Here is a 14,006-nt window from a genome sequence, read left to right as displayed (position 1 = left end):
GTTTTGAAAGCAGCCATCCTATGTCAGACTGCCCTTTTGCTCACTTAACAACAGCTTAATTCTCCTGAAGATTAACATGGAAACCCAAGGAAAATTAGATGGGGTATCTGCCACAGTGAAACAAGATGATGCTAGTAGAGAGTAAAGTTAGTCATCCAAAGCCCTACTGTTTTCAGCCTTAAGCCTGATTCTGTGTCGCATCTACACCAGAGGTACCATGTTCCCTACACCGTAGGGTGACGTGCACCTCCCCAAAAAAGTAACTCACTCATTGCGGCAACGCAGACCACAACAACTGTGATTGATCGGCTTAGTAGCATCACATTTCCTCCTACGCATTTCCAGTTGCTTCTTCTCTGCCATATCTCCACACCGATGTGAAATAGATGAACTAAACCATCAAATCTACCTGCCGACATGCGAAAATGTTTGAAATGCATTTCCTCATCCATGTCTCTCAAGGAGAAACTCAACACAGTGGCATAGAAAGCCCACCGCCAACTAGCGTTTTGGCGCACACCAACACATGCTTGCTATGGCGTAGAGCCTATGCAAAAGTGAAAATCATGCCTACAGCGTAGGCTATAGCGTAGCCCATACACACAAGTATAAATCAGCCCTTACTGTTCAATTTCTCTGACATAAATAATTGATATGCCCATGCTTTGACAAACAAAGAATTCTGTTACAGAACTATGTTCTTGTTGAAATGTTGCTTGTTTCATGGTTTTAAAAAGTAATTTCAAAATGGTTAGCATTTTGTAAATTTGAGCACAGAGAAATATTTTATTAATTTTAAAATTATATTTAGTTCTATGCTTATATGTTTTGTCATCTGGTTTTCTTTCAAAGAAAATCAGTGTTTGGATCTTGCCTGCAATCTATGATTACATGTCTTTGATCTAAGCAGAAAAATGTTGAAAATTTATAGTCTAATTCCATAAGACTGTCAAGCTTGGAAACTGGATCAATGTGACTTCTTTATAAATTAGACTGACTTATTTCAGTGTAGCACTTAGCATCTTAATTTACTATGTTCTATTTAATTAGAAAATTGTTCATCCAGCAGTAGCATTATAAAGTTAATGTCTGAAATTTATTTTTAGATAATGAAATTTCTTCTGATGATCAATTTCACAATAGACGTCGAAAACGACACCGATCAGATAGCATTTCTCTCCATTGGGATGATCTGTCTTTATGTCTAATAAGTAAACTTCGTCGTGAACATGGAAACAGCGAATCATCAGATTCTCCTAGCCATCTGGTTCGTAAAGCTGTTTGAAATGTTTGGAATTTGTATATTCAAGTAGTAGATTCAAGATTTATGATGAATTTTACTAAAGAAAATTTTGTAAACATATATTTGATTCTGTACCTAAATGTCGTAGTTAATATTTTTCCTAAATTTGGTGGGTACTGGGAGAAAAAGTAGATATGAAAACTTCATGAAGAAAAGTATTACAGGTGTTTGAAATCAGAATTGTTTTAATGAAGATTAAGAAAATGTATAGCATTTATGAAGAAGGATGTTAGTTCTAATTCTCCTTTAATAAAAATTTGAAATAGCTTTGCAATCAATATATTAGCTTCCACAAACACCGATAACCATATCAGCCACTATCTGTTTAGCCATCGGAGTTGTATATCAAAAAAAGATGCCACTTATTTTTGGTTATAGAGCACCAGGTATTTGGTTTAATTACATAAGTATGTTTTCCCTCAGGATTCTTAGATGTCATCTAGAATAAGTTGTTTTCCATTTAAGATTCTCGCAATTGAGCAATGCATAATTGGTGCCAGTTGGAACACAAAAATCTTCCCTGTTATATGGTCTGTGCTAAATTTGAGGAACAGCAAATGCTTGAAATGATTCAGTCAGTTCATTCACTCATAATGTAGCTCTTGCCCATATATAAGAAGGGAAAATACATCATTAAAGAATCCTTTTTTTTCGCTAAAGGCATGGTTGCGCTGTATTTATAATGCAGATCTGTATTTATACTTTTGTAGATATTGTATGTTTAATGGTGAATACTTCTTAAAAGTTCTATCAGTTGGATGCTGAAATTGGGCTTTTTCAAAAAAGATTCATCTCTGACTATCCCTTACTACATATTTGCTGTTTCTGCGAACCCCCTTAAGGCTGTATTGGAAATTTCTTGTTTGCAAAAGTGCCCCAAAATTTAAAAAATATATGTATGTTATAACAAGGCTTATGCCTTGAAGCTTATTGTTTGCTTGTTAGTATTAGCTCCTGATTAGGAGTAGTACAGGTCCACATGCCCTTACCTGAAATCCTTGGGGCCAGTTGCATTTCGGAATTCAGAATTTTTCTGATTTCAGAATCCCTCCTTATTGGTTCCAGGACCCCCCACGGATACCAAAAAACATGTATGCTCAAGTCCCTTGTTTAACCTGGCTCAGTGCGGGTGGACTTTAGGACCCGGCAGAGCTCCAGACCTATGCACATCCTCCCATATTCTTTAAATCATCTCTATATTACTTATAATACCTAATACAAGAACACAGAATAGTACAGCACAGTATAGGCTCTTCTGTCCACAATGTTGTGCTGACCCTTAAACCCTGCCTCCCATATATCCCCCCCACCTTAAATTCCTCCATATACCTGTCTAGTAGTCTCTTAAATTTCACTGGTGTATCTGCTTCCACCACTGACTCAAGCAGTGCATTCCACGCACCAACCACTCTCTGAGTGAAAAACTTTCCTCTAATATACCCCTTGAGCTTCCCACCCCTTACCTTAAAGCCATGTCCTCTTGTATTGAGCAGTGGTGCTCTGGGGAAGAGGCGCTGGCTGTCCACTCTATCTATGCCTCTTAATATCTTGTATACCTCTATCATGTCTCCTCTCATCCTCCTTCTCTCCAAAGAGTAAAGCCCTAGCTCCCTTAATCTCTGATTGTAATGCATGCTCTCTAAACCAGGCAGCATCCTGGTAAATCTCCTCTGTAGCCTTTCCAATGCTTCCACATCCTTCCTATAATGAGGAGACCAGAACTGGATACAGTACTCCAAGCGTGGCCTAACTAGAGTTTTATAGAGCTGCATCATTACCTCGCGACTCTTAAACTCTATCCCTCGACTTATGAAAGCTAACACCCCATAAGCTTTCTTAACTACCCTATCTACCTGTGGGGCAACTTTCAGGGATCTGTGGACATGTACCCTCAGATCCCTCTGCTCCTCCACACTACCAAGTATCCTGCCATTTGCTTTGTACTCTGCCTTGGAGTTTGTCCTATCAAAGTGTACCACCTCACACTTCTCTGGGTTGAATTCCATCTGCCACTTCTCAGCCCACTTCTGCATCCTATCAATGTCTCTCTGCAATCTTCGACAATCCTCTACACTATCCACAACACCACCAACTTTTGTGTTGTCTGCGAACTTGCCAACCCACCTTTCTACCCCCACATCCAGGTTGTTAATAAAAATCATGAAAAGTAGGGGTCCCAGAACCAATCCTTGTGGGACACCACTAGTCACAACCCTCCAATCTGAATGGACTCCTTCCACCACGACCCTCTGCTTTCTGCAGGCAAGCCAATTCTGAATCCACCTTGCCAAACTTCCCTGGATCCCATGCTTTCTGACATTCTGAATAACCCTACCGTGTGGAACCTTGTCAAATGTCTTACTAAAATCCATGTAGATCACATCCACTGCACTACCCTCATCTATATGCTTGGTCACCTCCTCAAAGAACTATAACAGGCTTATTAGACACGATCTGCCCTTCACAAAGCTATGCTGACTGTCCCTGATCAGACCATGATACTCTAAATGCCCATAGATCCTATCTCTAAGAATCTTTTCCAACAGCTTTCCCACCACAGACGTAAGGCTCACTGTTCTATAATTATCCGGACTATACCTACTACCTTTTTTGAACAAGGGGACAACATTCGCCTCACTCCAATCCTCCGGTACCATTCCCATGGACAACGAGGACATAAAGATCCTAGCCAGAGGCTTAGCAATCTCTTCCCTTGCCTCGTGGAGCAGCCTGGGGAATATTCCGTCAGGCCCCGGGGACTTAGCAGTCCTAAAGTATTTTAACAACTCCAACACCTCCTCTCCTTTAATATCAACATGCTCTAGAACTTAAACCTCACATACAGTGTAAATGCTTTATAAATAGTTGTTATACTGTATTGTTTAGGGAATAACAGACAGACAGACATACTTTATTGATCCTGAGGGAAATTGGGTTTTGTTACAGTCGCACCAACCAAGGATAGTGTAGAAATATAGCAATATAAAACCATAAATAATTAAATAATAATAAGTTAATTATTCCAAGTGGAAGTAAGTCCAGGATCAGCCTGTTGGCTCAGGGTGTCTGACACTCCGAGAGAGGAGTTGTAAAGTTTGATGGCTACAGGCAGGAATGACTTCCTATGATGCTCAGTGTTGCATCTCAATGGAATGAGTCTCTGGCTGAATGTACTCCTGTGCCTAACCAGTATACTATGGAGTGGATGGGAGTCATTGTCCAAGATGGCATGCAACTTGGACAGCATCCTCTTTTCAGACACCACCATCAGAAAATCCAGTTCCTCCCCCACAACATCACTGGCCTTACGAATGAGTTTGTTGATTCTGTGGTGTCTGCTACCCTCAGCCTGCTGCCCCAGCACACAACAGCAAATATGATAGCACTGGCCACCACAGCCTCATGGAACATCCTCAGCATCGTCCAGCAGATGTTAAAGGACCTCAGTCTCCTCAGGAAGTAGAGACGGCTCTGACCCTTCTTGTAGACAGCCTCAGTGTTCTTTGACCAGTTTATTGTCAATTCGTATCCCCAGGTATTTGTAATCCTCCATGTCCACACTGACCCTTTGGATGTAAACAGGAATCTCCGGTGCCTTAGCCCTCCTCAGGTCCGCCACCAGCTCCTGACAAGAATGACAAGAAAAAAAATTATTTCCAACAAAAACATTCAATAAAACATAAAAATCTACAGCTTCAAACGAACGAATCAAACACATGGTAAATGGCTTATTGGAATAAATGTAGAACGTCACTGTCACTATAAAACTTCAGTAACTTGTCTTTCTGTTTCTTTGAATCATATACAGTGGTAGTTCCAGCACCATATTCTTCAGTAAGATGCCACACAGACACACCACAATCAAGCTTCTGCAATAACTCCACTTACTGCATTATTGATAACGACAGATGCTTCTTCTCTTTTTCTCATTGTTACCCATAGGGGTATCTGCAGCTCTTGTTGACATTTTCACAGTGAAATTAAACACAAAGTCAACCGTGAACACAAATGTACATGTAACCAGTACGAGCGCTGAGGCACAACTGACGTCTGGTGGCCTCTGCTAGCACTTCCACATCACACGTCACCTGTTGGCGAAAAAATCTTCGGTTTTCGGAGCTTTTTGGATTTCAGAATTTCAGATGAGGGATTGTGGACCTGTATTAAATAATGGACAGGAAGTGGTCCAATAAACAAGAAAGAGAATTGTTGATAGTTAATGAAGTGATTCGTGTTATTCAAATATCATTCCTCAGTGAAAAGAATGTTATGTGCAGGTAGTCAGAATGATAGAGACACCAGTATCTTGGAGTAATAGTGTGGAGGAGTTTTAATAGATCACTTCGTTTTACTAGAGTCGTCAGCTGGAAGGGATTTATATATTTAAAAAAAGCTAAAATGGGAGTGTTGCTTCAACTCAAATAATTTAGTCAGCTAGCTCAAGGATGATGGATGAATGAGAGTGGGTGATAGACAGAAACTATAGGGCTTTGGAAGGATTTGAGCAGCAGATGTCCTGAGGTAGGGCAGAGTTGAATGATCTTGTTGGATGGGATTGGGCAGTCTTGGTGACAGCTGGAAGCAGAGGTCAGTTCTGGGTCAGAGGTGAAGTCTGATGACATATAGCTTGATTGCCTAGGAGGACTAGAATTGGTGTTTGGAGTTTGAGATGATGAGCAAATACTGGTTCAGTATTTCAGATGTTTATTTGAAGGAAGATTATTGGAACTAAATCTCAGGCAAAGAATCTGACAACTTAGATACAGTGAATGGGTCAAGAGGGATAGGTGGTGAGTACTGCCATCAATGCCTGTGAAAAAACTCATTTTGGATTTATTTGGTGAAGGGCAGCATGTACTTGAGGATTGTTGCAAAACTAAGATATGGAGACGAACAGATCAGAAACATGTCCTTCAACCCACCATGTCTGTGCCAACAACTTTACCTACCTATCCACACCAATCCCATTTGCCTGCATTAGGACCTTGCCTATTTAAGTGTCTGTCCAAATACCCCTTTAACTATAGTGATTGTATCTGTCTCCCACTTCCTCTGGTAATACATTCCAGGTATAAACTGCCATTAAATGTATAGACAAATAACCCTTCTAATCCCCTTTAAATTCCCCTTGCTCACCTTAAACCTGTGACCTTTTGTCATTGAGAGTAAAACACCAAGGTTAAAAGATTTTGCCTGTGTGTCAGATCTCAAAGCAAACATTGAGGGAAATTACCTCTATTGAGGGTAAAGACTACCTATGCTCACAAAATTCAGGAACACCTGTCCAATAATGATCCCTAGTGTATGCAGCTGGGCATCAAGGTCATTACTGACTGCGCAAGGAGAAACAGCATCAATTGTACGAGTAATGCCTCCCTTCCTGATGCCCTAAACAACATATATGCAAACTTTGAAGTATATGATATAACACTGGCCATGAAAGTTATCCCCCTCCCAAGTGAGCAGCATGATGTGAAAAGACTTTGCAGCGAGTCAATCAAAGTTGGCTGGATCAGACAACATTCTAGGCCAACATTTCAGGGAGTGTGCACACCAGCTCACTGATGTCGTCATGGACATCTTCAACACGTCACTCATTGGGGCTGTTGTCCCCACGTGCTTCAAATCAGCCACCATTATCCCTATACCAAAGAACTCTACAAATTCAGAACTAAATGACTACCTTCTGCTGGCACTCACGCCGATCACTATGAAGTGCTTTCAACAGCTGGTAATGGCACAATGGACATTTGCCAATATACCTACAAGCAGAAGCACTCAATGATAGATGCCGTAGCATCAGTCATGCACCTGGCTCTGCTACACTTAGAAAATGAGGACACTAATGTCAGAATGCTTGTTTCTGGATTTCATGTTGGCATTCAACACTATTATTCCACAGACCTTGGTGAATAAACTCTTACTCATTGGTCTAAGTACACCACTGCGCAACTGGGTGTTGGACATCCTAACCAACAGACCTCAAATAGTCAGGATGCACAACTGCACCTCCCTCCCCATTATCTTCAACAAGGGTGTACCCCACGGCTGTGTGGTGAGCCCATTGCTGTACAGTCTGCTCATACATGACTGCACAGCCAAACACCTGAGTAATCACATTGTGAAGTTCACCATTGACATGACAGTGATGGGGCTCATCACTAAAAAACAATGATACAGCCTACAGAGAGGAGATGGTTGAGTTTGAGGCTTGGTGCAATGCAGATAACCTCTTCCTCAATGTCAGCAAGACAAAGGAGGTGGTTATTGACTTCAGGAGAATTTGCACCAGTCACATCTTTACATCAGTGGCAAAGCAGTAGAAACTGCAAGCACTTTCAAACTGCTGGGTGTGCACATCCCACACAACCTCTCATTGTCTCAGAACACATTTATACAATCAGGAAAGCTCACCAGTGCCTCTACTTTCTAAGTAGGCTGAAGAAACCTGGACTATGCACATTCTACAGATGTGCATTAAAACTGCTTTTAATGATTCAAAACACAATCAAAATTTAACAATTAAATAAAAATTGGGTGTACTAGTGGAATTTGCACACTTTTAGTTTGCTGAGGAAGATATTTATTTAAAATTGAGGGAATAAATGGAAATTATATGTAGATCAAATACATTAAGTAACATTCTTGAATTTCATTTGAAACAAAGCTCCAAACTCAATACTGTATAAATGCATATAGTGAGAGATTTTTGTTCTTGATATCAACACTAGCATTTATATTTCTGTTGCAGGACTTTAACTCTGCTACAGAAGGAGAGGACTCCAGTGATAAGTTCAGCGTTGAGTTTGAGGTTGAGTCAATACATTCTGACGAATATAGCAATTTCAGTGAAGATTCACAAGACCCAACTGATGAAGAGGCAAGTTTCAAACATTATTTTTCTGAATTTTAAAGAACATTGATAATGACAGGTACTCATGATAGCTTTTTTACAGGTTTATGAAGTTGCCATATATGAAGCTGCTGACAGTGATGAAGGCACCTTTATTGAAGAAATTGATCCAGAGTTATCTGTAGCTGTAAGTTTCACTGTGACAAATGCTTATTTTTAAGGGCGGGGTGTTATTTGGATTGTTGCAGCACTTTTTCCCCCTTTGTCAGCCACTATATAAAATTACCTTTTCCCCACATCTACGTATCGTTATTGCATTATTTTTGTTTTGAAAGCCTCCACAGAACACAGTAAGTTTTTTTTAAACTGAGTTTGCATACTGCTGGGATATCAGTAAAGTTTGAACACTACTGTGCAGTGAGTAATGGTAGTCAAAGTTTAAAAGTTTTCTCTTTAAATTTTGTACCTTTTATTTGGATACTGAACAAGTGAATAGTGGGCATCCTACATTTTAGAAAGGCAAGTTGTTTCCAGTCATGTGTTAGTTGCACAGCAGTAATCCAGTGATTTTCTACATTCTTTAAAATGGGGTAGAGCAGCAAGTTGCATTGGTAGTTTGCTTTTCCCATAGCGGTGTGAGTCAGTACCTAACTCTGCATGGTACTGATATTCATGGATTACTTATCTCTGATACTAGCTTCACAGCAGTAAAATTTGATTACAGGATTATTGGAAATGTTCTGAATGTGAAGAACTGAACCCTCCACTACCACGATTCTGTCACCGATGCTGGTCCCTTCGGCAAGATTGGCTTCCAGATAAACCTAAACTCAAGCGGTGTGACACAGTGGAAAATGAAGGTATTGATGTTCCAGATTGCAAAGCATCGATGCTTGAGTCAAAGGAGTCAAACTGTTCTGATTTGATCAGTGAAACTTCTCATTACTCAGAATCACAAGAAACTGAATGTTCACAACCATCTACGTCTGGAAGTTTCAGCTGTTGCAGCCAAGAAACTGAAAAAGAAAATGCAGACAAGGGAGAGAAAGGAGACCTCAATAATTCTGGACCTTTTGAAGTCTGTGTTATTTGTCAGACACGACCAAAGAATGGTTGTATTGTCCATGGTAGGACTGGCCATCTTCTTGCATGTTATGCATGCGCAAAGAAGCTGAAGAAGAGAAATAAACCATGCCCGATGTGCAGAGAGCCAATCCAAAATGTTGTGTTGACCTATTTCAGTTAAATCTGTTTATAATAGTGTGGTTTGACTTTGCATAAGGCACACTTCTGGGGAAAAAAATTGGGTGAATAAACTGCTTAAGTTGTGAAACTTATAATGTCATGATTTTCCGTTATTAACATTGATCTGATGGGGAAACCTAGTCCATTGGTGCTACCAAATATAACCAATCCATGTTGGGGCCCATGTTTAAGATTGCACTTGATTTTTTAAAAATATATTAGTTTTGGTTGGTTAGTTGCTTCCAGAAAAGGGGATCCCATTGAGATAATGAGAAAGAATATTTGCCTCTGCATTTAATTGGATTAAACACATTAAGTGTTCCAGTTTTAATTTGTTTTTCTCATTTACACATTTGTCCTGTTTTCCTCAGTTAAACTAAATTATTATGGAAATGTTGTAGGCATCACCTTTCTTTGCTGACTAGCTCAATTCAAAATAATAGCATGAAAAGATACCCAAGACAGTGGTAAGATGTTCCATTCAGCATGTATAGGAAATTTTTTTGAACTTCTATTTGTGTACCTCTTTCACATATCAAAACACTTATGGCGTTTAGGTACTGTTAAAAGGGAAATATTTATTCAATAATTATCAAATGTAGAAATTTGTGAACAAAAATAGAAATGGAGATTTGCTCTTAAGCTTATTTGCCGAACCTGCAGATTAGGTTGCAAGCGTTTCAACACCAGTCGAGGTGACATCATCAGTGAGCAATTGAGTGTTATTTCTGCCTTGCTTGTGCTTACATTGGCCTGACTTGTTGTTCTGATTGGTTGGCTGTCACCCTGGCCACTAGTCTCCACTGGGTCCCTGTCAACCAGATATCTGAGTGATCTTCGCTAGCCCATATCCCTGGGTTATCGATCGTTGTGAGCGTTGGTTCCTTGGGTGCCCATGGCTCACCCTTCAGCCCCATTCTCACAGAAATATATGTTCAGAAATTGTATTCAGTTCAATATGCCTGTTATAGAGTCTCCCATTGAGAATCAAGCTTCTAAAAATTCTTTTGATTTTTTGTTTTGTACTTCTGCCAGGATTTTTGTAGACAAACTTATGTCCTTGGTTCTTATGTACTGAGGTGAGTGACAGAGGATCATGTCTTCTTGCGGCTAGCTGATATTCATGTAGTCTCATGGATAGTTTTCTCCCCGTTCGTCCTACGAGGTATTTGGCCAGTCACCACATCAGATTTGGTACATTATGTTTGTTCTGTTCATGTAGGCTATTGGATCTTTGGGTCTCGAGGTGAGCATTCTGATGATTGCGCTGAGTTTGTGTGCTGCCATTATTCCATGTGGTTGAAGTGGTCTTGCCGTCATTTCAGTAATATTCCTGATGATTGGTAGGGTTAGCCTCTTTCTCTCTGTTCAGTAGGAGTTAAAAGGTTGTTTCTCCAGACAAGACATATTCTGATGACATTTTTTGGATAGTCATCATGTGTGAATACTTTGAAAAGATGATTTTCTTCTTGAGGTCTGCAGTACTACATTGTGTTTCTACTCGATTGGATAGCTTTCGGAAGCAAGCTTGTTTGTGGCAGTTGGAATGATTACTGTAATAACAGGATTTGGTCCGTATTTGTTCCTTTCCAGTAAACCGATGTTTTCAAACTTCAGTCCGCATTCCCCTGACCAATACATCTAGGAAAAGGAGTTGGTCTTCTACTTCAACTTCCACTGTAAAATTACTACTGTTGAATGCATTGCTGATTTGGTTTTGCACCTCTTTTATCTGGTCTAATTTTCATGCTGATGATGTCACTTCAATTGGTGACAAAACTTAACCTCCAGGATCAGCAAACAAGCAGCCAATCCAAGCTACCAATCTCTTTCATTTCAAAGAAATAGTTTTTAACAGAGTTTAATCTATTTATAATTTATATTGAAAAAGGCATCTCTGAAAAGCATCATTCCTTTTGTCTCACTACATTGGCCTCAAACTAATAACAATTTGAGTGATGCAGGTAGAATCATATAATGATTCTAACTACACTATTGTGTGAAGATTAGAAATCAGATGACACCCATAGGCTGTGGTGGATACAGATCACTTTTGTTTTGAATAGAATATTTTACAGCCTTAATGTTAAATGTGACAATACCTCTGAACAGCAAGGACCAATACAGTTCGGTACCAGCAGCGTTGCAGGAGTTACCAGTCAGCACTGAACTCAATAGGTCTGCCTTAGGGACTCCAGCTCCAGATTTCTCCCTCGGGCTTTAATCCTACAGCCTTTCCGATGAGTGGGTATAGCCGCAAAACAGCAGAAGTTTTAAAGATCAGAGTTTTCCTTCCAGATGAGCTGCCAACCATGGCTGACGAGCTCCATCTGCCCAAAGTGTCTGGCTCTATGCTGCCAGTACCTACCTTTGCCCTTTCTTCTGTCAGTAGAAATGGTTTCCCTGGGCTTAGTAGCTAATTGTATGGTTACAAATACAGTATATGGTTGTAGATTTAGTTATGCCCCAGACTCAGACATTCATTCCATTGATGATTTGTAGAGTGATTGGTTTAAAATTTGGAATATTTACTAATGACTAACCAAGATATTTTCACTCTCAGACTGCTGAGATTCTCAGCCAGGTGAACACCAAGAAATTTGGTACTCTTAATGATCTCTTCTGAGGGGCCATCGATTTTCAGCGGGGAGTGGTCACTCCGTGCCCTCCTGAAGTCAACAACCATCTCTTTTGTTCACATTCACAGACAGGTTGTTGAGACAAAGCTAAATAAAGGGTAAAAGAGACCTCCGTTGATACCCCTGCCCCCCCCCCTTACCCCATCCCTATCTATAATTTTAGTCTGGTTCTCTTTCTCTCTCTTTTCCCCCTTCACTATAATCTCCCCCAGCCCTACCTTTATTTCTCTTTTATTTCCCATAATTCTCCACCTTCCCCCTAGCCCATTTCCCTTCAGCCTATCACTTCCCAGCTCCCTACTTCATCCCTCCCCCCACTTCTTATCCCCCCTCGACCATCCCATGTTACTTCACTCCTGATGAAGGGTTTCGGCCCGAAACGTCATCACTACCTCCTTCCATAGATGCTGCCTGGTCTGCTGAGTTCTGCCAGCATTTTGTGTTTTTATTTATTTCCAGCATCTGCAGATTCACTCGTGTTGCTAAAAGAGTAAGTTGGGTAGACTCCAGTGTAGCCACACCTTGGGAAGAAGATAGGATTATAAGCAAACTGATTATTCCACTCTTCCCTGTGGGTAGAAATAGGGCAATTGCAGCACTACTTCATATAAAAGGACTTCCATTTCAGGAGCTGTAGAATATGCCTCAAATCTTGTAAGACACGGAAAATAGAAATACTTAATTTTACATGCGTGTCCTTGTAAAAGGCTACATTTTAATTATGTAGAGGCCAACAAGCAAAGCAATGCAAAAACTTAATGATTCTAGTTCATTTACTTGCAAGTGCAGTAAGTCAACTTATTTAGATAATTTGCATCCCTTTGTGAACCAATTTACTTCCTGCCGTAGTCTCTGAATTGGAGGCTTCCATTATTAACTAATGTTCATCCTCAGCTGATTAATTCCTAATTTGAAAATTCTCCAGTTTTCAGCTAGAAGCATGTATAGTTTATGACTTATCCAGCTATAATATAACCAACTTCAGTTATTTCGTTTTCCATTACTTTGGAGAAAACAGTATCCAAGCATGGGTTAACACGAGGAAATCTGCAGATGCTGGAAATTCAAACAACAACACACACAAAATGCTGGTAGAACACAGCAGGCTAGGCAGCATCTATAGGGAGAAGCGATGTCGACGTTTCGGGCCGAGACCCTTGGTCAGGACGGAAAATAGAAATACTTAATTTTACATGCGTGTCCTTGTAAAAGGCTACATTTTAATTATGTAGAGGCCAACAAGCAAAGCAATGCAAAAACACACTAAGCATGGGTTAGTGTGTTTGCTAGCTGAAAATAACAAAGTATGCATACGAATTAGGATCCATGTTTACTGTTACATTTTTCATAATGTTAATTTTATCAATAAGTTTGATCATTTTCCCTGTTTAGCAGTAACTCACCATTTTTCTCCTTTCATTAGAACTGCTTTGCAACTTTGGTTAAGGTGAAACTTTCAAAGTGAATTTTAAAAAGTGATCTTTTCTTCAACAGGTTTGGTTATTGAATGCCTAGAATGCAATTTAATTATTTTAATGTATTGATAAAATAATTTATATTCTAGCTATATGCTCATTGTTTTTTAATTTGTGTTGATTTAGAGAGTGCAAAGTTTTGTATACTGTTAAAACTATTAATATAAAAATACCAATTGAATATAAGTTGTCTTTTCCTTTGTAAAACATGCTATTTAAATTTAAAACAAAGTTTATTTTCATTGTAGTTGTTGAATAAATTGATCTAGAAGAAAATAATCAATTGTTTGTTCCATTTATTAATAACTGAAAATTTTAATATGTTTCTATTCTAGATTTTCTTGAAGGAGCATTATCATAGTGTGCCTTGTGAATGCTTAGATTTTTTAAATGCAACAAGCCTTCAGAATTTGGGAGCTTAATGAACATTAAGGGATTTACATCTTTTTAACTAATTAAGCAAGACTATTAGGGTAATAAAGTAATAAAAG

At 39.5% G+C, this 14,006-nt stretch overlaps 1 protein-coding gene across 6 annotated transcripts in view; it reads left to right on the top strand.

Annotated features, from left to right (window-relative positions):
* mdm2 (MDM2 proto-oncogene) overlaps positions 1–13,794 on the top strand; it is a 47,001-nt gene extending 33,207 nt beyond the window's left edge. For all 6 annotated transcript variants that reach the window (XM_073059715.1, XM_073059713.1, XM_073059710.1 and 3 more), the window contains exons 8-11: positions 1,107–1,267; positions 8,055–8,183; positions 8,260–8,343; positions 8,881–13,794. In XM_073059715.1, coding sequence (XP_072915816.1) covers positions 1,107–1,267; positions 8,055–8,183; positions 8,260–8,343; positions 8,881–9,402 — 896 coding nt within the window. In that variant the 3' untranslated portion in view covers positions 9,403–13,794. The remainder of the gene's footprint in view (positions 1–1,106; positions 1,268–8,054; positions 8,184–8,259; positions 8,344–8,880) is intronic.
* Positions 13,795–14,006: the final 212 nt, after the last annotated feature.

The sequence above is a fragment of the Hemitrygon akajei genome, chromosome 10 (genome assembly GCF_048418815.1).
Source record: "Hemitrygon akajei chromosome 10, sHemAka1.3, whole genome shotgun sequence".
Classification (NCBI taxonomy): Eukaryota; Metazoa; Chordata; class Chondrichthyes; order Myliobatiformes; family Dasyatidae; genus Hemitrygon; species Hemitrygon akajei.
The sequence above is the reverse complement of the archived record's forward strand: the minus strand, read 5'-3'. Positions and strand labels throughout refer to the sequence as shown.